This window comes from Electrophorus electricus, chromosome 2 (genome assembly GCF_041902795.1).
Source record: "Electrophorus electricus isolate QZ-2024a chromosome 2, ASM4190279v1, whole genome shotgun sequence".
NCBI lineage: Eukaryota > Metazoa > Chordata > Actinopteri > Gymnotiformes > Gymnotidae > Electrophorus > Electrophorus electricus.
In genome coordinates, this window is record NC_137498.1 from 35,220,434 (window position 1) to 35,247,151 (window position 26,718).

General features: G+C 38.9%; 2 protein-coding genes across 4 annotated transcripts; one reads left to right on the plus strand and one right to left on the minus strand.

Annotated features, from left to right (window-relative positions):
* The first annotated feature begins 25 nt into the window (after window positions 1-25).
* Window positions 26-12,972, plus strand: plekho1a (pleckstrin homology domain containing, family O member 1a). Of its 2 annotated transcripts, none has more exons than XM_027026145.3 (6): window positions 26-1,010; window positions 1,568-1,714; window positions 6,087-6,227; window positions 7,473-7,577; window positions 8,380-8,481; window positions 8,801-12,972. In XM_027026145.3, the coding sequence occupies exons 1-6, from the start codon at window positions 951-953 to the stop codon at window positions 9,923-9,925; spliced, it is 1,680 nt and encodes a 559-aa protein (XP_026881946.2). In that variant the 5' UTR covers window positions 26-950; the 3' UTR covers window positions 9,926-12,972. The 2 variants fall into 2 exon arrangements, with proteins under 2 accessions (XP_026881946.2, XP_081557236.1); XM_081701110.1 differs by having other exon boundaries at window positions 7,553-7,577.
* A 5,087-nt stretch (window positions 12,973-18,059) lies between these two features.
* Window positions 18,060-25,274, minus strand: anp32e (acidic (leucine-rich) nuclear phosphoprotein 32 family, member E). 2 transcript variants are annotated; one of them, XM_027026130.3, is made up of 7 exons: window positions 25,091-25,274; window positions 22,732-22,881; window positions 22,398-22,520; window positions 21,945-22,107; window positions 21,679-21,806; window positions 21,520-21,577; window positions 18,060-21,398 (listed from the first exon to the last, which is right to left on the minus strand). In XM_027026130.3, exons 1-7 carry the CDS (start codon window positions 25,142-25,144, stop codon window positions 21,316-21,318), a joined length of 759 nt encoding a protein of 252 aa, XP_026881931.1. In that variant the 5' UTR covers window positions 25,145-25,274; the 3' UTR covers window positions 18,060-21,315. The 2 variants fall into 2 exon arrangements, with proteins under 2 accessions (XP_026881931.1, XP_026881932.1); XM_027026131.3 differs by lacking the exon at window positions 25,091-25,274 and adding an exon at window positions 23,914-24,122.
* Window positions 25,275-26,718: the final 1,444 nt, after the last annotated feature.

A 26,718-nucleotide genomic window follows, 5' to 3' on the forward strand; every position in this document is an offset into this window, starting at 1 on the left:
ACTTATTTTTCTTAAATCATTGAGGAATCAAAAAGCTTATGAAGTGGTTATAATGTGGAAATTGCTAGTGGTTTTAAGCTCAAGCCAGCTGTCTTTCATATCAAGCACTCAAGTGCTACGAGCTCACACGTTTGTTGTGACATAAGGCTCAAGTGTTGTAAGCCCAAGATAAGATTCTCGACTGAGCATTTTTTTTTTGTACCTCTAATAGAGGATCATAACACTAAATACTAAACTCAGTTCTACTGTGTAATGGTGCATGTGAAAATATTTGTGTATCAGACTATGGAGAGGTGAATTTTGGAATCCTGTAGGTTAGGAAGACATTAAATAGCTAATTAACTGAAAGGTTATGACAATGATTAAAGAATATAGACATATTTTCTTTTAACATATAAAATCATTGCAATATACAATAGATATTTTGCAGCTAAGATATACCCACCAAACAAAATAGTTTATTATTTTAACTATTTAATCATGGAGATAGATTACTAGGTAAATCACTGAACAAAAACAAGCAAACAAAAAACGATATGGGCTATTGTGTTAACTTAAGGACGTAAGTAGCTACACTCATTCAACCTCAATATTCATCCGTGACATCACAGAGGCAGCCGTGTCGGTTCAGTAAATGGAGCAGTGGAGCTCTTCAAAGCGGAGTACTCCTCAGTCTGATTCACTGCAACTCTTAGCATCTGTCGGGGAGCCACCCAAGCCAATGGAGAGACTATGCCCGCGTTTTGCAAATCCTCAGTAATAGGCACCGTCAAGCTATCTAGCTCTGAGAACGAGCTCTTTCCCGACCGGTAATGCATGCTTCCAAACGTTCGTCAGCACGGTAGCAGGCAGGTAGATAGAAACTCGTAAAAAACCGAAGAGGTCCAGAACAGCACACCCAACAGCAAAATTTATTTTTGTCAGAAAATCGGGAGCAATTTGTGGACTAGATGATAAGAAAAGTCTCACATAGCACGTTCAACATGAAGAGAAGACATCTGGTCAAAAGGGTGAGGTGTACATTTTGAATAAATATATGCCGCTCTAACAATACAGCGGCGCACTTTTAAAATATGTGTGCTGGCCTAAATATTGTGCATAATGCTTTACTGCATGTTAATGCGGTTTATTAAATATTTCTATGACCGTGGCATATTTGTAACATTTTTATAGGCTATGCCACTTTCGTAAATCTGCAAGTTGGTTTTGCCTATTCCTTTGTCTTGATTTTTATTTAATGTGGAATCGGAATGGTTTTTGTATGCTTTTGAGCATACATGTATGGGCGCTTTTTGTAAGGGCGATCAGAACAGGTAATATTGCTTTTGTTTTTAGGATAGAGTGTTTAGGCTAATTGGCCACACCCTTAAAGTAATTAATAGCAACTAATAACTAATAGCAACTATGTTCCATTATGTAATCTGCATCGCTTGTCATACAGGTATCTAAAAATATTAATTTACCATGTTGTCTGTGCAAGACCGGGTTTTCTTTCCGCACTTCACTCCGTCTGTTATGTAACCTAAGATAGGCGCCGCATTAACGGTCTTACTCTCTATACACGCAGGGTCTTCAAGATGCCAACCAACTGTCATCGCAGCCTGATAAAATAGGCTGGATTCGCAAGTTTTGTGGCAAAGGGATTTTCAGGGAAATATGGAGAAATCGGTTTGTGATGCTTAAGGGGGACCATTTGTATATTTTTGAGAAAGAGGTGAGTTAAGTTCTTTAAAATTTAAATTTTAACTTTAAGATACATAATAATAACTTTGGATTTATTAAAAACCGTAACTTGAAATTGTCTTATATGCTCCTGGAATTTGCCATCTACTGGAAATTGTCATGGTGTCATGGTGGAATATGATTGGCTCCTTACATTTTTAGTCATGTTGGGTAGCATTAAAAATAACCCTTATTCGTTTTTACTGAAAAAAATAGATACATGCTCTAAATATTTGGTTCATATTTAAAAAAAAACTAAATCTGATAATTGCAGTTTAGTACTCTGTAGGCCTATTTTCCCTTTCCATATTTAAGGTTGTGGACTAAAATACATAGTTAAGGTTTTAAGGTTGACTAGTTGCTTCAAACGTTTCCCCTTTCCACTAATAAATATAGAAAGTAAATTGGAAGGTAATAGGAATTTATTTTTAAATTTACTTTTACAGTTTACATATATTTGTTACTGCAATTTTAAAAAATGAAACCCGGATGAGCAAATGAATGACAGGAATTTGTGCAGAAGTGCAACAGCTGTCTCATGTCCTAGCCTGAAGCCCTGCTAGTTTTGCAGTTCCGTCACTTCAGGAAGCAGGAAGGTGGAATATGTTAATACACCCCCTCTATTCCATAACCGAAATTGCATTAAAAACTGCTGCTGAATGGCGCACCCCTCCATCACTCAGCTGCAACCTTTTGGATGAAGGACAATTGCTATTACACACATTAGAAGATAAAGATGCAGCTGCATCTCTTTATGTGCCTGAAGATGTCCAAGCCTCCAAATGCAAAACCAAGACACTCTCAACACACACACACACACACACACACACACACACACACACACACACACACACACACACAAACACACACGAATACACACACATGAATACATTAAGCAGTTTGTTGTAAACCACCTTCCGATTCCAATATTTCAATAAAAGATTAATTGATAGCATGTTGATGGTTCAAAATAAAAACTGGAGGCTGCATCCACTCGTTATTATGCAGATATTAGTGAAATAGGTTTGTTTCTTCATGAGGAAGTAGAGATACTTTCCTGCCTCTCTAAGCTGAGTAATATATTTCCAACCCATAGAATAGGCTGTATGCTACTGTTGATGAATGCATTTGTGGGTGTGCTGCTCCTTTCAAAATCAAACTGGACTCAATGTTGGTCACTCATTCATGCATTCAGCTCTGTGTAACACTGAATAAAAGGATAGACAAGAACACTCAGGGAACTGCAATGAGAGATTTTCCTTGGGATTTTCATCCTAAAAACCAGTTAGCAGTAGAGATTGCTGTCATTGCTTTTAGTCAGAATGGCAAAACGAGGAATAGCCTTAGTTTGTGTAGCACTATTACTGAGGTAATTTAGCTAGTATAATGCCCACAGACAGACAGACAGAACAAGAAATCAATAGACAGATTAATAAGGGCACCTACTGGATCTCTAATTGAAATCAAATTCTAGCACTAGCGAGTTAAGTCAATGCATGTTATATATTAGCTTTCACTAGCAACATCTCGGGCAGAGATGTTGTCAGGCAGGCAGTTATTTTTACAGTGAGCAGAGATGGTGTCAGCAGGTTGCATCATGCGCAGAGTTGTGCTTGCCTCAGGTGCCAGTGGATCCTGGAGGGAGTGTTGGGGGTCCTGGAGCAGGTAACAGAGTGGCAGGATATGCTGCAGAGCACTACATTCTAACACTTTTTCACACAGTCCTGCCTGCCAAGATGATGTCAGTGAAAGTAACCACAATACCTAAATTTCTATTCATTGTAAATTATGTACAGAAAAGGCTAATAAAATGGGTTCTCTATTCTTACTTGTCCTCTGCATCATGAAAAGTTTGTATTATTTGTGGGGAAAGTTGAACGTTTTAAATTATTCAAGTGTTTACGCTCAAATGCTTTATTTATGTATATTGTGAATAATTTATGTATCTTAAAGTAGGTGGGCTGATGATTTCAGTTTACAACACTGTCGTATGGAGAATAGCTTCCTGCATTCAATATCCATGCAGTGGGATGTATGTTCACACTCATCAGACTGGAATCCCAGCTTGTACTACACGGTCTTATGACTGTGATATTTTTGTTTCATGAAAATACAAGACTGATCTAAGTAAGGTTTATTATAGATGAAAATGAATCTGCTGCAACAGCAGAGTAATCACTGAACCTCGGTCTGAACCATGCACTGAACCACGGTCTTTCAGTTTGCATAACACTGTCCGTTATTTACAGTGATGTAAGCCTGAAAGAATTACATATCTCCATTACTTTAATGATGTTAATTTTGATTTCTTTATTTTGAGAAAGCAAGGTTGGCCCAAAAACAATGCTGCCAACCAGATTTAAGAATATGATGTGCAATGAATCAATGGATTTTCCAAATCCTTTTTCTGTCTTTAATTCTAATCTACTTTGTGTAGAAACAAAACTTCTGAGCACATTAGTGTATAGTATTCACTTCACGTTGACTACTGTTTGAAGCCACACTACTCAAAATTTCCTTTATGGTTTCCTCGTCAAGGCTCTATGTACACTGTTCAATTGCCTTGTTCCTTGGCACTTAGAATGAGTAGTATGTTGTAAAACAGCCATGTTCATGACACAGAGCTCATGCCTTCTTTTCTAGTGCTGTGTCTTAAAGCTCATTAGTGCACTACTGGTAATATGCACCTTTAATAAGCAGCCAAGTCTTACAGTCATACTTCATCCCCAAAGAAGTCGTCTGGTATTTTGAGTGCTGCTTTCTGAGAATGGGTGCAATGCATTTATACAGTGAATGCAAAATTCATAACACACTTTATGCATCTTATGTGAGCCTAAAGGTGCCACTGTTGGTTAGAGTGGGTTGGATAGTTAGTGGGTTATTTTTGGAGGTGGTTAATCCTGGGAGCAGGATGGCCCCATGCTTGGGCCACCAGCAGGGCAATGAAATATTGATGTGGTGGAGAGAGGCCAGGCATGTTCCTCCAGGGGTCATTTGCCCCATATTACCATTAGCTCACTCATTCTCTGTCACTGTGATCACACACTTAACTATGTGACCCCAGGAGGACAGTTAACTAGAAATGAGGTTACATACACTAGTACTGAGCATATATGGAGTACGTTTTACATGTCCATATATATATATATATATATATATATATATATATATATATATATATATATATATATATATATATTTATCCTGTTTTCATTTTCATCATATTGTATTTCTGCTGAGTATGTTTAGTATCTGCCTATTACTGAGGACCAGATTGGCATGCTTGTGCTTGCTGTTTGTTATTACACTCTATGAACTCTCATTGCTTTGATCTTTTTTCACTTGCACTGGCTCTCTGACAGTTCATTCCTTTGTTGCTCAGGTCTGTTGCTATGGTGAATGCCTAGCAACAATATAGAATTCCAACCCAGTGAGCTGTATCAGCCCATTTACCATTGCTGAGGCTGTAAGATCACTATAGTCAGACTGACACACAGAGAAGCCACTGATACCGCATATTCCACACAGTTTTTCTTTCTATCTTGCAGTGAACTGCTGTGATCTGTGGTCCTCTGGGAACTATAGTGCCAGAAGGGAATAACATATGATCCCTCTGTCGGGCTCAGTGAAGTGCTCCATTTTTTTGGACTCAGACAGGCTTAATTAGAATTGACCTGTGTTTAAATGAGCCATTTTCCCAGATGGGTCACAGGCAAAATAAAAGAAAGAGAGATTGGACCAACTGAAAACAGTTCAGACCTTCTGCTTGCCATTGTCTGGAGCCTAATGACCGCTTGCAGCAACACTGCTTTGCACTAACACTGAATTTAACAACTTTATCGTAACATTGAATTTTACATAAAATTTCTAAGTGTTCAAATTAGGTATAAACATTTACTAGAAAAAAAAGTGTAACAGATAGATCTCCATGATGCAAAAGTTTACTGTTTGCATTCATATGCAATACTTAATGATCATGTGGATGTTGTTCGGTATTTAGTTAACTCCTGCCAAAAGGACATTGAAAGGCAATCATACCAGTCATTATGTGTAAGATGAGATTTTTGCAGCAGTCATCACTTCAGTTGCAGTGGTATCTGCATGGACTGAGCTTTGAACACTCATTGTCACATTGTGTGCCCAGTGCTAAAAGCGACAGTGCTAACCTGTGTCCCTCAGGCTCGAGTCAGTATAGCCTGCTGTGGCCGACCATCAGGAGAACATTCAGCATGTGGAAGGGTCACAGATAGCTGTCAGTTATTCTGCACACGTGTGACAACTTGTATCTTCCCATGGGGTGGACTGTTTGTGACTGTTGCTTTGTGGCCTTGTGAGGTTGTTGTTTACTTACACTCTCTCTGTAGATGAAGAATGATGGGAAGACACATGAAGTGTTTGACCTGGTGGAGTACGAGCGCTCAGAGGAGGTATGCAAGGCCCACAGCCACAGCAAGAAGAACCACAGCAAGTTTGCCCTCCTGTGCTGCCAGCAGCCGGGCTTCCGGGTGAGTCCTCAAGGGTGTGCACCACAGACATGTGGGGAGGAGCAGAGGAGCAAAGGACACATTAGAAATACAGTTCCAGATCATACTCATTTTAGGGCTCTCATCCATACCATCAGTGTCAGTGTTTGACTCTTTGATAAAGCACTACCTGGATAGTCATTTTCAGTCTCACCAGTCAAGTGAAAATCCATAAATGAAAGCTAAATGAGACAGACAAGATTACACCCTGAAACTGAAACTGTACTATAGCTGGAGGCAAATAATTTAAATACAGTTTCTTGTACAGTCATTTCTTTTTGGCAGTTACATGTGCTAATCCAATTCCTCTGCTACTGTCATGAGTATCAACTGTGGAAGGGAAATACATAATGTACTTTAGACAAGCTTCAGTATTAGACTGTCTGTCACAATCTTGCCCCTCATGCTAATATAAGTGTCAGCCTCTGTGAGCTTGCTATCAGTCAAATGGATCTGTCCATTCAGTTTTCTTCTAAGATTACTGCTTGTGGATTAAGGATCCATAATTTTGTATTACCTTTTAAATTTTTGCTGTGGTGCTGTTTTTGCTTATATTATATCTGCCTAAATGTGAAATATAGTACTGCCCATATATAGAAAACAGTGACAAGATTGACCTGATGAGTGTGTGTGTGTGTGTGTGTGTGCGTTTGTGTGTGTGTGCATGTGTGTGCATGTTTGTGTAAGAGTAGTCAGTTTTCTTGTAAGATTACTCCTTATGGATTAAGGATCCATAATTTTTGTATTACTTGCTTAATCTTTGCTGTTTTGCTGTTTTTCTTATACTATATCTGCTAAATGTGAAATATAGTACTGCCCATGTAGAGAAAACAGTGACAAGATTGACCAGATAAGTGTGTGTGCGTTTGTGTGTGTGCATGTGTTTGTATAAAAGTAAAAGAGGGAGAGCCATAAGTTTAAGAATACTTATTTTTTCATTGTCCACATACCTTTTCCTCGTTCTGCCATCTGTAGACTGTGGCCAACTTTAGTTTGTTTAGCATAGGTTTAGGGAGCATGTGTTGCTTTACAGCAAAATTTGAGTGGTTTTGTGTTTCATGTAAAGCTTAAATCCAAGATCATAATTCCCCTCTTTTTCTTTCTCAACCTCTTTAATCAGTGCCAGCATTAAACAAACAGTTGCCTACTTGATACTATAGGGTATTAAGAAAAAGAAGCACACTTGACTTAAGGTAGAAATATTCTCATTCACTGTCTTCTCCTTAGACTCCCAATCTTGTATTTTTGGCTGTTAGTCCAGAGGAAAAAGAGTCCTGGATTAATGTTCTTAACACTGCTATTAACAGAGCCAAGAACCGCATTCTGGATGAGGTGAGCTGAAGTCCCTTCTGTCTCTTTCTCTTTGTTCCTTGCTGTTTTATTCTTATATTTGTATTTGCATCCACAATTGGTTGCTGGTCTTGCTCATGCTCCCACCCTCCCCATGTGTGTAGGTTTGCATTCTTTTTGCACCATTAGAGGGATAGAGCTTAATAGGAGCAGAAAGCTCTGTCTTTGTAATCCTTTTAGAGGACATGACAAAGCACTGCATCTGTCAGAAAAATGTAAAACCTATTGTCCCTTGGTTCTTTGAAAGGGATGTGGGTTTTTTTGTTTTTTTTTGATAGTTGATAGTGTTTTTTGAAGTTAAGCAGAAATTAGCATATATATAAAACTTGACTTCTACGAGAGACAGAAATCCAATGAAGGAAGCCTAAATCGCTTTCTCCATTATTTATTTATCAGTAAATGACCTCATTTTAGAAAAAGCCATCCATCAACAGAAGATGTTGTAATATTCTTTGCCAGCTACCTGCACCAGCCTTCTTTTCCAGATGACACTCAGAGGTTAGCTGTGAACTTAGTTTGACTGTAATCTGAGTAATGTTAACGCCTTTTCTCCTATGAACGTGTGAAGTGTGAAAAACCCCCCACAAATGGAGTCACTCTTACACTGTGAATTGAGCATCTCCTATATAAGGCATCTTCTATGCATGGAACCATGACATGTGTTTGCAGTGTTGATTATAGAATAAACATCTAGAATTAATTTAAGCTTCCACGAAATGACTTACATCCATGGCAATAGCCTTTCCCACTTTAACTGTCATTTTCATTATTCCTCATTGTGTAGGTCACAATTGATGAGGAGAGCCTTCTGGCTCACCCTACACGTGACCGTGTCAAGATCCCCCTCCGGCGCCGCTTGCCCACCCGGGCTCATCTCATGGCTGTGGTGGGTGGCATTTCAGTAGTGACTTTGAGCTCAGTCAGAAATCAGTTGTTGTTCTTATCTGATTTCTTATCTGTGAGTAGTACTTTCAGTGAAAGCTGAAGCAGTTTAGAGTTCCGATAGCCTTAAGAGAATATCTGTGGAAACACCTTCAAGTGTTTTGGTGGCACAGCTGATGAAGGACGTCTGTCCAAAATATTCTGTGTCTCTGAAATATTGCGTAATAAAGTGCTCATTTTTACTGATCATCTTGCACTTGACAAAAATGGATCTGGGGCATTGACATATTTAATTGGTTACAAGAACGATGCTTCACCTACAGGCCTCCACAACCTCAGAAGGAACGCTGACTTTGGACCTGGTGCATGAGGAGGATGGCACATTGCTTGAGGACGATCGTGCTGTGTGGGTCAAAGACAATCGTGGGAAACTAGACTTGTTGGCTCCTGGTAGGAGGCGTGCTGATACAGATGTCTCCAGGCCCCGAGCAACTTCCATAGAGGATGGGGTGAAGACCAACAGCCTACCCCGTGGGAGTGAGCTGTTCTGGAGCCACCAGAGCCAGACACACCACGCCCAGCCTGGTTTGAAGCTCTTAGCTCAGGGAAGGAGTCGCTGTGGCTCCATGGATGATGCCCTGTCCCGAGGAGAATGGCAGGCCACCAAGAACGATAGGTTCAAATGCCCAGACATGCTATTCCAGACTCCCATAAACCACCTAGAGGACTTGATCACCCAGGGGCTACAGCGGACCCAGGAGCTACTGGCTGAAATCCAGGAGCAGGTACCTCACAGGACCCAGATAGGCTCCCAGCCCCATCTGAGGGGTGTTGACTCCCCACGTTTGCGACATTTGAGGGGCTCAGAGTCTCCACATTCCAAGAGCTCTAACTCCCACAACTCAGCTCTTGGGAAAAATACAAACTCTTCCCCGCAACTTAAAGCCAGGGACTCGCCCACTTCAAAGACGATGGGTTCGCCCCGTGTGAAGGCAAAAGATTCTCCTCTTTGGAAGACGTCAAAGTCCCCTCATTCCAAGGGTGCATTCCATTCAAAGAGTGTTGATTCGCCTGATTCAAAGGATTCCAACTCACCCCTTATGAAATACATTGACTTGACCCACATCAAGGGCTCAGACTCACCACTTTCTGCTGGCTCAGCTTCATCCCATGCAAAGGGCATAGATTCGCCCAGTATCTGGCTTTCAAGTTCACCCCATTTGAAAGGGCCAAGGGGAATGGACTCTCCTCTCAGCCATGCGCCAGACTGGGACAGCAGGAGGGCCACAGCTGAACGACTGCTGCAGGAAGCTCTCTCCTCCTGGGAGGAGGCAAGGGAGGTCCTGGCAGAGGTGAAGGAGCTACAGGCCAGACAACAGCGAGCAGAGCAGAGCAAGATTGCATTCACCTACATGCCCTCACAGCGCAAAAAGCAGAAAAGCCCCTGATACATTTATAGCCACATTGCTTTATGGAACTCATGGGCATATTCTTACCTAATTAGATGAGACAGCACTATAAACACACACAATGCACTAGTTTTTTAAATTCTCTTCCATAAATACTCTCATAGTAGATTATTGATATTATTCATTGCATCTCCAATGTGTCTCTACTTTTTTGCACTGTAAATTGCTGTAAATTTATTTTTAGCTGTACTCTTGTCTCAGTAATGTAAAGGTTAACTTCTTTTGCTTTTGTTAAAAATTGGATTTGTTTGTTATACCACCCTCGGTGGACCTTGGGGGTTTGTGTAACAAACACTTTTTACAGTTTGTTTCAAGGTTTGGGTAGTGTATGATGAGTATTTTAAGCTGCATAAAGCAGTAGGCTGTCAATTTTAGGTCAGATATTGTTGTGACCCACACATACAAAAGCCCTGGGGGTGGTGGTGTCATACATGCCCCTCTCTGACCACCTGGCCATAATGTACATTTGTATTTCATTCCAAGCTTTTGCATCAAAAAATATATTAATAAATAAATAAATAAATTTAGTGACCATATTGATTAATTTTGACCATATTGCAGATATTTACATGGCAACATTTACAGTGAAGGTTACATATTTTTAAGTTACTGTGTACTGCAATTACAGTACATATGTTTGTGAATTTATGAATAAAAATATTCCTTTTGATTTTCCCCGTAAACCAGTGATTGTTTATTCAGCAACTTATATCTGAGGTAAAATTGTCCAATATCCTTCTTCATCCCCTTCAGAGTAAGCTCACTGCTCAGTCAAAACTGATCTGATCAGTTTGTAAACCTAAGTCTTTATGGACATTTAATATATAAACACATTTACTTAAGCATGCTGTGAGACTTGAGGTCATAGGAAGAGGATATATTTAAGTGTATTGATGTGCCAGTGATCTTTTATGTTTCATCCTAAGAGTTTATAGAGTTGGTCAAATCTTAAAAGAGTGCATAGTGGAGCAAAGGATTGCAGTTTATGCCCTGATGATAAAAAGTAGACTAAAGCATACAACACTTTATTGTGCCACAGCATAAAGATTGTGGCCTATTAATATGTTGTATATATAAGTGTACTACTTATTAATGTTACAGGAAGTACAATTTATCTGCTTAAGCATAGTATAAATGGCACAATTTCATGCTTGCTTTGAGTTATCCCTGTATGTTCAGCATACCCAGCTGGAAATGGTGCTGTTATTACACTTTCATCATTTTGACTCAAGTACAGGGGAACTCTTCCACCTCCAGCTTCAGAAGCCCTGCCATTGCTTTGAATAATGACAGAGATTTGTTCTATGAAAAATGCCAATGAATTGAATCTTTGTAGCTGTAGAAAGTGCTTATTAAGGAAGAATGATAATTACGGGCTTTTAATAGCAGCTGCTAGGGTTACAGTAGGGTCAGCTGAATGTTCATCAGATGATTGAAAGATCTAACTGCCCTTATATATGCTTCCTCTTCTTTTTCAGAGGGCTTTATTCAAGCGCACCTGTCTGGCATTAGCTACGCTTATCTTGCACAGTTATTTTGTATTATGCTCTAAGATGGTCTTCTCTATATGGTTTCACAGTTCATATTAAGAAACAAGCAGTCATTAGGAAAGCAGCCACTCCTGGCCTGAACTTTCCATCATACTGGTTGCCAGTGTGAATCATAAGTCACAGAATGAATAAGAAATTGCTGCTGAGGTGATGACGACCCAGGGCAGACTTGGCTCCTGCCTGGCTGGCGGATCATCTGCAGCATGTTTCACGTCATTAAATTGTCCTGCTGAATTGAATGTTGTGAAGGGCAAGTGTGAGATCATCGTGCTGAAACAGGTGTTCTGTTTCTAAGTGGCTAATTGTCCTTCTGCAGCTCCAAATGGGCTCGATATGAAGATTACATTACTGAATTGTATTTGTATCATATACTTTCTGTACAAGGTGGGCATTCATCCAGAACTCATATTTACCATTCAGAAGAATTTGCAATATGGTCCAAAAGAGCTAAGGGCATTTATTGGTCCTAGCTTCTCTAGTGACCTAGAGGGTCACTAAGGGTCATCCCTGCTCATTTAAATCACAGTACATTAACACAGTTATAATCGATTAAATGTGACAGATGGATTTGTTTCAGTCAGGACATTTCTGTCGGTCTGAAGGATTGCTGATGTTAAACCTGTTTCCTCATGATGGGATTGGATGTGTTTGTTTTGAGTGACACCTCTTGTTACACATGTATTGTTATTAGAAACAATGGTGCCCATAAGCAAGTGAACTGACACATTAATATGTGATAAAAAACTGATTACTCATTTTGGCCACCTTGATGCTGTACAGTGTATCATCTCACCCATCACCCATAGTCATAATCTATATAAAGGATGCATAATTGAAACATTTACTGAAGGCAATGAGTCACAGGTGATTAAGCTACACATGTAATGAGGTGTACCTGTAGAGGATATTTTGACAAGTCTAGATTTGATCTCCCCACAATTTTAACATACTGAAATGTCTGATATTTCAACCATTAATTCCTTTTACCAAATAAATACATAAATAAATTAATTTCATAATGATTAAAATTCACAGTTATTTAATGTTGTTAATTCATCCAAGATATCCAGTCATTTGTCAGTACTATCAGACATCAGCATTCAAACATTTCAAATATTCAGCAAACAGTTGTGAGTTTCCAGGCTGTGTGTAAGTGTTCCCACTGCCAAACTAAACTAAATGATTTAAAGCCGCCTTCTTTTGTCTCTGTCCTATTTTAACCAGCTCTGGAGTCTCTTGGGAGAGGGACTGCATTTGTCATTATGTTATCTTTTAGGAAAGACATATTCAAAAGTAATGTATGATTGGCCATGTAAAATCAGACTATCCTGCAACCATACATGACTAACATTCATGTTTACAAAAGTGATCAGATGGAGTACATGTAACCACTAATGTAATTTAAATGCTGAGAAGCCAACCTGATTAATCTGCTAACTAAAGATGTGTGTGTGTGTGTGTGTGTGTGTGTGTGTGTGTGTGTGTGTGTGTGTGTGTGTGTGTGTGTGTGTGTGTGTGTGTGTGCGTGCACGTGTGTGTCAGAGAGAGAGAGGGAATTGTGGGGGATGGGCCCTGGCTTTGTGACTCATTAGCTTTGATGCATCTAGCTTTAGTGTGCCTCCACCGAATCAAATGGATTAATAGGGGGACATTACAGTAATGGCATTAGTAGAACTGGAGTCCTGAGAAAAAACATTAAAACTCCTGCATTCTTTCCATAGGAAGAAGCTCAAGAAGAATGACTACCAAACATGACCTATATTCACAGACAGATACTCAGTGCAGAGACATATGGGTTGTGCACACATTGTCCACATTAAAGATGCCTAAACTGCATCATATAGGCCAGATATTCTGGTTGAATTCCCAGTATATGCAGTATTTACTCTGGCCTTAGACGTGTACCAAAATGACCAGATCACAACGGCCATAGCTTTCATATTTCATGTTTAGTGACTTTAAAAGACAATTACCTAAGATCTGTTTGTCTTCATCACAAGCATGCTGTATTATCCAACATGACTGTGACTAAGCTACAGGTGATTCTGAATTACATATATTCAGGGAACCAGAACATACTGATAAAACTGAAGATTGTTCATTCAGCTATACAGAGTTCAAGTAATAGCAATTTTAATTTAGATCAACAGTTTTAATTAGTTCAACAGAACATTTCTATGTATTTACTTTGAGTGTGTACATGTTGATTATCTCTTCAGGAAAAATAGTTGAGTCCTTAGAGGAATACTTGAATAAAAGTTTTAAAAGGGTTCAAATCATTCTCTTTATGTCTGCAGAACAAATGCTCTACAGACATTCCATACTACTAATATCAAAACAGCATGGCCACAATAACAAAATGCAGGGCTCATAATTAACACATTGCTTCTTCCAGACCACCCTACAGTGCAAATGGCCACTTTAAAATATGTCAAGAGAAATCAGGCTCTGGGTCACTGTGCTTTTTCTTGCCAAATACACGAGTCACAAGTTTGGGTTTTCAGAATGATGATCAGCCAACTTGAAATGATCCTGCAAATAAATTCCAATCAATATAATAGAATAAGAGTATAATCATTTATAATTGTTAACAATATATTTCCCCCACATTTTCTCAAAACTAACTGATCCATTGTGGTTGAATTATACAGTCTTCTCACTCAGTTCTGACCAGAGCTAAAAGGAACGGCTGCCAATTCCCATCAGCCTCTTGCCATGCTTTTCTTCAGGATAACATGGATTATGCATTCAGATTAGCTGGGGAAATGCTTTTTATATTTAATTCATTATACTCTGTATAGGTTATACGTTTATGAAGCAAGTGTGCACCTCTTATTATAATATTGTATTAGAGGAGATTCTCTCTGATTGTATGTGTTGCTAAATGTATTTAATCTTTTCTTATGATGCATAGTTTAAACATTCAGAATAGAATGCTGGTGTATTGTGCTACCGATGAACCAACACAATAAACTGTGCTGAATTTACTCATGCATTGTTGGAATCCTCTGTTGCATTTACAGGGCATGATGTGATAAGAGGGTTGTAGAGGAAAGGGAGATGAAGAGGAACCTCGGTGACACCACATGGGTGACAGTCTGTGGGGACCGGAAGAAAACATCTGTGTAGTTTCACCTGTCTGTGTCTCTATGAATACACTTCCAGCAAGTATCTGAAAAATCGGCATTATTGCAGTCATACAAATATGGCCTACTCAGAAAAGTAACAGTGTGTTTTCAGATTCATAATCAAATATCAAGGTTCAGAGTTGTTTTAATCCTGTGAGCTGTTGCACAATCATGCTGTAAATGTAATAAGCAACTGCTTATTTGTGGATTCTGCTGGGAACACCTGCACACTGGCTTCACAAAATGGCTTTTACAAAAGTGGTTTGGTAATTTTATTTATAGTTTGAAAGCACAAAAAGGTACAACCTGTCTAAAATATTGTCACTTTAACTTTTGTGCATTTTCCTGTCCATGACACAGTCTGTGCATTGAAATCACAGCAGTTCCTAAGGTCGGTGCATTTCACTTTGTAGTTAATTTCACAGAACCAAACCAAAACTCAATTCATGATATTGGACCTCAGTAACTAGCAACAAATATGCATAACAGTTTTTTCAGTATATTCCCATGTTCACATTTCTTCTGTATGTCCTCTAAGTGCTTTGTCACTCAGGTATTGTTTTGTATTTCCTCAGCTGTGTGTGTGCCTGCCTCAGATTTTGTCCCAGTTTGAGAGTTTGTAGATTTGTTGAGTTACCATATTTGATACCAATAAAAAGCACAGAGGATTGTAGGTAATATGGATTTTCCCCATCTGGGGCATGTGGAGATGCTGTGTCAGACAACAAAAGCTAAACAGTGCTCATCAGCTACTGAACACTCCTGGCCCCTCACTGCATAGCCTACATATAAGGCTTCTGCAGACTTTGCCTTTCTGATTGGACGACTTGTGCTCTTCATTCAAGCAGTGGGGGTTGGAGTAGCATGTGCATGGAAGAGCTTTAGGCTGTGTGACATGTGTGTGAATGTGCATGTGAGACTCAGGGATTCACGCCATAGAAAAGCTGTTTTGTGTTGGACACTGCAAGAGTTTAGTTGTTTGTTTATTTATTTATTTGGTTACAGACAAATGTCTTTCCCCTCACCACAAAGCCAAGGCCATTTGCATAGGTGGATGCAAACATTATGCAGATGTATAGGATGCTTAATAATAGTGGACTATGCAAAACTGAATACAAATATTTTTGATCAAACAGGAATTCACAAACACTTTTTCCCCACCTGCAAGCTGCGTATGTTGATGTTGGTGTTTTTGGAAATAAATATACACATTCAAACTGAAGAAGCTATGACCTACTTTCAAGTAAACATACTAGTATAAACATGTAAACATTACATTTATGATATACAACAGCACTGTTCAAATTCCTATATTCCATTCTAAGTGCAAAGGAATAACATGCTCTCTTTTACTTGAACATGTACATTAGGCAAGTCCATTACTAGTCATAATAGTGTTCTCAGATGGAAGGACTTGCTATAGAACAGTCTGTCAGGAGTGAGCTCAGTCCCTTCCGTATTTCAGCAAGGAGGAAAAGATATGGTTCCGTATGGATAGTGATAACTGGTGGAAGAGCGCCTCCAAGTGACTGTTATAGTTTATTTGAATTAAGAATTTAACAATGAAGATGTTGGTTTAAAGAAAATATTAAATACTAATTTTAAATGTTTACAGTGAATAAGCAGGCTCAAAATATTCCATTTTGTTCTCTTGTAGACATTGCATATTCCGAAATCATTTTATTTGTTATACTCTGATTCAATGCAGTCTAAAAATTCTAAAACGAGTATGTTGTTGCTGGTGCAATAGCAACCATAAAATAGAATCAAGATTTTCAACTATCATAATGCAATAGCACCAATCACCCAATAATAGGCTCAGTTTCCTCTGTTAATTTTGGTTGAATTTAAACTGTGTGCCAGTGGTGTTAAGATAGGAGGAGATTTTGCCAGTCTGTAACTAAGGGTGTTGATGAAGAAGCAACAAAGCTGTTGGCAAGGAGCCAGCTGTCAACAAAGCTGTAAAGTCACCCCAGAGGGGCTTCTGCCAGTACACAGGAGGGCCCTTTCCTGCTTTCGTTCTGAGGGGTGCCACCATAAAGCACAGGTGTATTTACACAATGGCACTCAAAGAAAACCTAGAGCAGACAGTCCTGATGCAGTGTTCAGGGGTACCCATACAGCCCATGTATTCACACTTCTCCAACACCCTTCTCACCCTGGCCTTGGAATCAAGAGTCCTGTAGCCCCTGAATGAGGAGCTAGTATGCAACAAAGCATTGGTCCACCTGAGAGGCTAACAATCTCTGTTCTTGTGGTTACTATGAAAACAGCAGCAAATTACATATTTTTCAGACAACTAAAACAAACTGCCACTGTATATCCTTCACTTTGAATTAATTGGAATTGGAATTACAGCCTTTTTACACATTGTCCTTCCATTCTAGGGACAATAACTTGTTGAACCTGTTTAGTTTTATCTTAGCCAGATGCATTATATTAATATTAGTTCATAAAATGCAAATTACACACAAAAATGCAAATGAAAGGTCTAGATAGATGTAGCGTTTAAATCTTTTGTTTTTGTCAATAAAGTAGGCTATCATAAGGTTGAAAAATCACAATAAATTAAACACAAAGCCAAAATATTATGTTAATAATACATTTTTAAGAAGTAAGAATGCCCTGCTCATGGAACAAACTGGTAGACATCACTGAATTTACCACAACCTGCATACCACCAGTAAGTTTCAAAAACTGAATGGCCAAGTTACACTTTCCCCAAAAAAGAATAAGAAATAAAGTTCTGGTATTAAAGATTAAGAACATATAAAACATGTATTAATCTGTACTACAATGAAAGAAATAGAAAAGACAACTGCTTCTATTTCCAAGCCCACTGCCTCATTTGTAAAACGATATAAAATCCAGTTCCACTGGCAGTCAGAACTGATAGGTATGCATGGCTGCAGGAAAGTCATGTTTTTATTGACATGATTGCCAACAGCAGCAGAACAATGAATTATATATATATATATATATATATATATATATATATATATATATATATATATATATATATATATATATATATATATATATATATAAAATTTTATTTTTATTTTTATTTTTTTTTTCAGGAGTGTCTTAACAACTCAGATCCAACCAAATGTCCCTATAGGAATGTTTAATGGATGGATGTTCATCTTGGAACAGAAAAGCAAGTTCCAAGAACTGATAAAGCAGCTATGGACTTTTTCAAGGCCACAAAGCAAAATGTTCTTGACTAGCCAAGTCAGTCGTCCAACCTGAGCATGTACTTCATGTACTGAAAACAAGACAAAGGACCCTGCACCAGCTGGGCATGGCCGTTGGCTGCAATGCAGACCTGGCAGTGTCACTGGAGAAGATTTGCACAGTCTAGTGAGATCTCTGGAAAGCAGGCTTCAGGCAAACACTAATTGCAAAGCATTTTTAATCAAGTAAAAACACAAATTTATTCAAGATTATGTTTATTTGAAATTGTTTTATTTACTTATGGTCCCCTGGAAGGGAGACTATATATATAAAAAAGTCATGATACCTTTGGTTCACCCAGTATAGATGTAAACAACCTTGAATTAAAACTGACATTTTGAGTTTTAACATCATAATCATTGTTTCATTTAAAAATACAGAGGCAAAAAACAAACAAATAAACAAAAGACCATTCAAGAGAAAACACCATATCCAGACATGTCTTACTGCCTCCCCCCGTGAAAGTGTCTTTTAGCAAGATGTCTTTCATCTTGACCATTGTTATTTCATACTCCAGTTTTTCTTACAGTGACCAAATGCCAACAGCATTTCCCCTAAATGAAACAATTCATTTAGGCCTCTAATAAACACTGAAAGGTGGGGTATGTTTTGCCAGGGGTATGAAGGGAATCTTACAGGTCAGAATTTGTCCTTCATGTGTGTAATGGTGAAGTAATTTCATGGCAACAATTCATTACTGTGTACTGGATTACCTTTTGTCAGTTCAGCAAATTTATGCTTTCTCAAGATTCAGAAGATTACCCAATGAATGTAAAACGTGAACATACACATAAACAGGCATTCTCTTTGAAAACTAAAGCTGTTTGTATACAGCTCCAGTGATGTTTTGCTTTGCTGCAGCACAAGACTCTCACTGATCAATTCAATAAATTACTAATGTGTGATATCATGACTCCACCCATCATGTTCTCTACAGCCATCCCTATTGGTTCTGGGGACAGTGCTTTACTCATGACTTATTAAGAACTCTCTTGGTAACCATGTCTGTTTTGCTCTCACACTGACCCCACCCCTTTCCACTATATTACTGTTGCTGGAAGCATGTTTAGCTGATGAATAATTAATGATATGTATACAAGCCTTTGCAGATGGCAGCTCTATATAGTATTAAACACACCAGACAGCTTTCAGAGGTCCTGTAATGCACACACCACAGTGCCAATTAAGATGTCAAGGGTCAGGTTACTCACACAGCTATATAGGCACTTGTGAACATCTCTTGAGTCATAAGTAAGAACTTGCTGTCAACTCCAACTTCCAGGGAACTCATTTTGAAGCAAAAATCTGGTCATAATACATTTGTTACATGTAGCTACACACAGTTTAGGCCAGTGCACACAAACATGAAAAATAAACCTGAATAGAACTCACCTTAAATCTACATAAAAAAAACAAAAAACAAATAAACAACAACAAAAAACCCTTATCTGCATACCACATGAATGTTTAAAACATGGTTGACACTCAGTTCTTCGACCTTATGCTTTCAGTTCAACTGTTTGCCAAATTTAGTTAAAATCTTTTATGCTCACTCTTTTTCCACAAATTACAACACTACTACTGCAGGAGTAGAACATATTTTCTTGAAATGCAAGAATTCCTAAAATGCTAGCTCAATATAAACAAAGCCTTGCTTCTGAGGTGCATATGTCTACATTCTCAGATATTGTTCAACAAACACAATTTTGAGTTTTCATGTCGCTAAACCAGTCAACATTAAAAACACCGCTGCCTTAACTGTTTTTAAGCAAGACAACTGAAAAGGTAGCTTCACAGAAAACTACTATACAATGGCAATGCAAGAAACTGCTTATAGCAATTTGTTTTCTTCAACAGCTCTTACCCCCTGGAGACAGATGAACAGTCCTCTTTTGAGCATCACCTCCTGTGGAGATATTCTTTTAATGCTCAAAGGATCACTCATTCATCAAGGTTTGCACAATTCATTACTAGACAAAGAATTTACACTTTCTTCAAAACATTTATCTCAAAGTATGCCATCTTTCATGTTTATTTTCCAAAAAACAAAACAAAACAAACAAACAAACAAAAAACCCAGACAAGGACAGAAAGAAAATCAAAATTCAAACATCAAAACTGAACAAAACTAAATCCCTCCTAAGAGGGTTACATCACATAAAACCCCAAATACAACACTCACAACAGCCAAGTACTGAAAAATAAAACAGGTGACCTGTATCTATGGACTTTAGGCCTCCGACCTGTGCTTTGTATTAAACAAATAACCAAATAGCTTTGTTAAAAAACACACTAACACCAACCTTTTGGAACAGATACTATATACTGTACATATTGCCATACGAACATTAGTTTAAAGGTATTACTCTGTAAAATACCCCCACAAAAGGTAGAAACTAATCTGTTTCCACAGCAAGACGTAGGAATAAAGGTACTCAAGGGTACTATTTAACCCAACAAAGCCATTCAACCTGATCATTATGATATATTTCCAGCAATGCCTCTCTTAAAAAGGAAAAAATTCTGACTAGTTTAGCTCTTGACATAGCATAATTGTAGATTCTAACAAAACTGAATTCTGCAGGATATTTGAGGAGTAAACCGCTGATGAAGCTAATTATCACATGATTTTAACACACCTGTGGACTGATCTAAAAAAAGAGTGAGTGAGATTAAAATTAGATATGATATCAACTTGTCAAACTATACCCCACCCCTAACCGTTTTCCTTATTTTCAATTCATTTACATCACATTTACATACATCACACTTTAAAATCCATGAGATCACATACCATCTGGACTGTCTATTTGAGAAAGCCTGGCCTATGATACCTAAGCTAAATTGAGTGGAGATATCCCTTACGGACAGCGCCACAGCGGAAATCCTCAACGAGGACCAGTCGATCCAGGAACACGGGAGCTGCTAGCTGGAGAGGATTGGCCCGATTATCCATGGTGGGCTGAGATTGAGACAGCCAGGAGAGGTAGATGAGGAACAGGCTGACTCTTCGATTCCTCAAAGACGCCTTGGGAAAGACACTGGCAGGCTGAGCACAAGGTATATAGTGGAGTTTATTGTTTACGGACCAGGTCTTCTGTGTCAAATCGCCTCCCAGTACTAAAGTCCGAGTGCCTTTTTTAGAAACAGACTGTTGGTCAGCACGTTTGGATGCACAAAGGCCCAAACCGTAAACCACAGACCTGACCTCCCATCATTCACTCACGCTGGCAAGATTCTCATGTTGGGACATAAACTTGGAATGGCTATAAATGAATCGTCAATAAACCCCTTTTATATAGTATAATATAATGTATTTATCAAAAGAAAACATTTAGCCTCTACAGTGATATATCTATGGTATACAAAGAGAAAAACAATCTGCAAGATCACGCTTTTTTCCAAGGTTGATCTACAATTCAGATTGGGTTTCCAAGGTGTCAAACACACATGGTTAGTCATCATCTTCATCATCATCTTCACCCTCATCTTCTGCATCCCTCTTCCGCTTCTCTCCTCGAACTTCTGCCTCCTCTTCTGCAAAGGAAGCAAGTCCAAGACAAAAGTCATGTTTCAGTGCATCAAACCCATGCAGGCCTCTGACGCCTGAGGCATTAAAACAACAAAGGATACTTAGATATCAGTCTTTTATACTTACCCTCACCTTCCTCCTCCTCCTCCTCCTCTTCTACATAGTCATCATCATCCTCTTCATCCTATTGTGCATTAATTAATGCATAATTAATGACATAAAACTTGGAGACCGGTTTAAGGATGGTGTGTGAGAAACTTTCAACAGAGATGACAACAACGTTACCGGAATTTCATCTTTCATAAGGTAGGACAGCCCAACATCTCCACCCTCGGATCCTTCCTCCTCCTCATCATCCTCATCATCATATTCCCCAACAGGACCTGCTCCCTCCTCACCATCCTCATCATCATCTGGGCAGGCAAAAAGAGTTTTATTAAACTCACTATAGTTTTACTTAAAGTCATTAAAGGCCATGTCATATAATTAAATATGAATTAATCCTAAGTGGTGCAACAGGTTGCATAACCATTCCCCTTGACTCCACACACCATCATCCTCTGCCTCGGAGTCAGGAGCCTCGTTGTCCTCTGCATCGAAGCCATCCAGATACGTTACTTGAGGCAACAGCTCAAAAATGCTCTCCCTGTACTCCTCTAGGGTGGTGATCTCACAGTTGAAGAGGTCCAGGCTCTTCAGGTTCTTCAGGTTTTGCTGAGGGTTACAGGAGAAAGGCAAAACATGGTCAATTGTGAATAGACCCATGCAATAATCTAAGGCCACACACAAAAATATGCCTATTCAGCAGGTATTCTGAAGGTTACTGAAGATTATTAAATTTCATTCATAAGAACTCAATAAGAACATTTGTTATAACACATTAATTTGAACATATGTTAAAAACACTAACTGGCTTTGTTTGTATTATCAAACAAAATAACTGGTGCATGGCCAATATTAAACTAAATTACACATTTCATGTTGGAATCTTAGGATCTCCTCACCAGGGCTTCCACTGTGCTGAGATCCTTAATCTTGTTCCCACTCAGGTTTAGGTATGTCAGATTGGGGCATTTCTCAGATAGGATCTCCAAAGAGCCAGAGATGTTATTGTCACTCAACTCCAACTGTTAAAACATAAGCACAGGGATCACATACAGAACTAGACTAAGCTAGAGAAAGAAAGGGGAAAAAATAAAGTAGTAAATTTTTAGTTTAAAACTGCAGTCATGTAAATAAGGGGATTCATGTTTAATTGAAATTTGATGCTTTCATAAAATACAATCACATATTTAACAATGTAAGTGCCAATCCATCTTTTGGGACTGGCTGACTGACCTTTCTCAGTTTAGGCAGCGATGGTACCATGGCCAGGGATGTGAGACCAACATTGACCATGCTGAGGAACCCCAGCTCTTTGAACTCATCTGTGAGGCCTTCAATCTCTCCATCACTAGAGCGACAATTATCCACCACCAACTCTGCTACCTGCAGGGTGAAAGGATAGAGAGTAAAATCACACCAGGTAGGACAGTGGATAGGTCCTTAGATCTAATGGCAGAAAAGTTAATAGTCAATTCTCAATGGGTAATTATTCGGGTCCTTGCCATTTATAAAGAATGCAGCATTTCACTTTGCTGTCTAACAAAGTGACTATTTATGTGAAAAATATTTAGAGCATTCTTAACATCTGGAGTGTGTGCTCATGCTCACATTATAAATTCAGTCTATTTAGTGTACTAAAATATGATTATTTTGTGTCATTATGATTAATATATGATTACTTGTAAATTCCTACAAATACAAACCATTTATTAAACTTTATCTGAGGCTGACTGTGACAATGGGTCTTAACAGGGCAAAACTAGGCATACATGTATGTTTCTCAAAAGCAATGTTCAAAACCAAGTTTAAATTTTTCTTTGATCACATGTTGAAGCCTTTATTTCTAAGTCACCAATAATTTCTCTCTTCCTCTCTGTTCCACGATTAGTGTTACTATGAGGCATCACAACAATCACATCGCAAACGCTTTAAATGAACACGTTATTAAATATAAAACATATGATACAACTGTCATTTACGGATGAATGGGCTGAGCAGTCTACAAACGTCTCAGAAGAAGGCGCTCGAGATTATGCATGGGTATCTGATGACGTAACCACCACGCTCGCAATCGAGTTAGTTTAACAAAGAAGTCATGGCGCAAAACTTTGCTTTCCTGTGACAATTCTAATTGCTGTATCTATTAAAGACAAACGCGTTTCTCCGAGGCTGCTGTCTACGGTGGACTACAACCATCTACTAAATTAGCTAGCTAGCTAGAGTTAGCTGGCTAGGGTGGGGGTTGCTCCCTCACCATCTGCTACATTCCGTCAAGTAATAACAGCATCGATTGATCACATTTTGTTTTAGAATGTGTTACAATTTCGGATATATAAAATACAACCGCAGTTGAACGAAATCAGATAAGGTTACAGGATTACGACATCGTTATATGAACGTGAAGGAAAATGGCACCTTGTTCTTTCAGGACTCCTTGTAGTTTTAACTGATTGACTGAAAGTACCACTATCGGTTGCGACTCGGTTTCAGTTAAGTGCCTTAGGCCTTTTTTCTCATTTATAACTTTGTTATCACACACAGTAGGCAACTAAAGTCAAAGGTAGAAAACACCGCCATTCGTCAACCGATGCAACAAAATGACTCCCACTCCCCGTCCGTCCGTGGAGGACCTGCAGCGCACTGTCCTCAGTTCTCACAACACGCGGTGAGGCGCTACAGGAGCACACGTCTCCTCCGCCCGACAGTAAAGAGCCTAAATATAGACTGCGCTTTGCCGTTAATACTGACGTATTATTAGTTCATTTGTCTGTGTGACACGAAAGTCCGAAAATAATTATTAGAGGGGTTTGGTGGGGGAACATCAACGACAAGTGAGTGTTAATATGTCGAAGAGTTGGAGAGTAAGATGTCCTCCTTGAGAGACGAAACTGCTCGCTTTACAACTAGGTTAGAGAAGCCATACTGAAGTCTGCATCCGTGAAGCTAGCTAACTGTTAGCTCGTAATAAACTTCGTCGAGCTACTGACAAATTATTCGCAGTAAATAGTCTGACTAGTATTTCTAACAACTGATCCGAATTCAGAGATAAAGATGACGGCGGGACAAAATCGTGAATTTAGATCAACACTGGTTTCTAGATTTTGTGCCATACCAACCGATCGAAATGAAATATCGCCGTTAAAATCGACGACGTTTTTGAAATCGATTTTGTTTAATTTAAGTTTCCTAATTTATGCGTAAATTAGGAGAACATTATTTTGTGGCGCAAATGCCGCTTCGGACGTTCTTAACGATTACAGTAGCTGTAATGCAATGGCGAAGGGGACAGTAACGAGTTGACAAAAGCTTCCAGAGTTTGTCTTGCTAAAGATCGAAGCAGATGGGTATTCTAAATAACACAAGTATTTACGCGAATATGGCATTTCGTTAAAGTCAACTATGATCGATTACACTGCTCGCTGCGCTCCTGAAAACTGTATGTTAGAACCTTTCTTACTCGCACATCCTTTTAAGTGCCCATGTGGTCTAACTGCAGAGTGGAGGAAGTATTCCGAGTCTGCAGAATAGACAGGTTACGCGAACATCATTTCGCATTTCTTGAAAAATAAATAATTAAAGTCCAATGTATTACCTCCGCTGGAGTTCTGTTCCTCATCTCTAAACTGATCCTCTTCTTCATCTCCATGGCTCTAGAAGATATTGTACTGGACGAGATCGTTTAGAAAATAAATTGTCAGAAACTCCAGAGCGCGCCTCCACAGCTCAGCTTCCTTCAACGTCTACCCTTCTCTAACTGATCCTCCATGATACCTCGCACCCAACCCCCTTTTCGAAATCCCGCCTCTTCTTTGACATGATTGGTTAATTTTTGTTTTTAAACGCATGAGCGGTAGAACTACATGCCATTCAAACGGAGCACACTGATCAACATAATCGGTCTTTGTCGCGGCAGTTGATTGGTTGGAATTGCGCGCGCAGTAAAATTAGATGGGTTGATGAGAATGTCAGTATAACGCTTTCAAACTACAAAACCGCCCATTCTTTGTCCTCATTGGCGCCTTAATTTCGGTGGCCATGTCGCGCCCAATAAACAAATCGATTAAGAGCGAACAGATTTCATTACAAGAAACCCTGTGCAACCCAGCAACCAACATTTAAATTTTTAAAGATTCCGTTTAGATTAGGCTAAATATGATGAACTACAACAGCCAAGAGATCTTATCATCCAGGAATATTTCCCGTTCAGCTATTAAATAAAATGGCTGACTATAAACCACGATAGTCATGGTGGCTTAAAGGCTACAGGCCATCTGTCCCATGCAATTTATTGTTGACCACTTGTCTGCACAGCACATACAGACCAAAGTCTCTGTACTTAGCCTTAGTCAGAAAGCATGCTCAGTCTGCGCAAGTCTCCACCAGGTTAACAACTATGCTAAAGCTGTAGTGTAAAAATCATAGTAAAAAATAACGCTCATGTATAGAGAAAAGGCCTTGTCACAGTGAATACACTCAAGAAAAATGTGGATATGGGGTTTGGATCCTAATATAACTAAACTCCGAATGGCAAAATTACTTTCAGCATCCATATTTCTTTATTTATTTTTCTTTAAATTCATGCTACCTCCACCCCTCAATCCGAAAAGGACCTCACGTTGGTGATAATGCCCATTAGTGTAATATCCAAGGTGACCACTAGGACATTGCACGATGACCCTGGAGTGAACGGATACTATGATAGAGCTACTAAGCTGCTTTAGGAAGTGAATAATCTTCCCTACCTTACAGTCATTCAACGTTCACAGCCATTATTTAGTTACGTTTTTGTCTGAACAAGTACAAACACACCCCAAGTCCATATACACCTCAAATGGTATAATATTTGGTATGAATATGTAGTAAGTCAAATTGCTGTTTTATGCACTTACAGAGGGTTTGTGTTTTTTTGTTGTTTATATGTAAACAGACAGCTATTCCACGGAGAGACCCCACTAAAGGCGTTAGGGGAGATATTCAGGATTGAGGGGTAAAGGCAATTGACAGACAGGAAACAGGAAATACTTCAGATGACAGAGGATGTAGAAAATAGAGCATTGTTTATGTGATTTAGTTTTTTCTTTCCTGCTCAGTACTTCATAATAATATAGTACAAATGTTGATAATAGGTTTGGTAATACATATGGTTATATTTACACTACATATAATGTGCATTGTGGTCCATGTACTTGGTATCGTTTCAGTGTTCTTAGTAATCTCTGT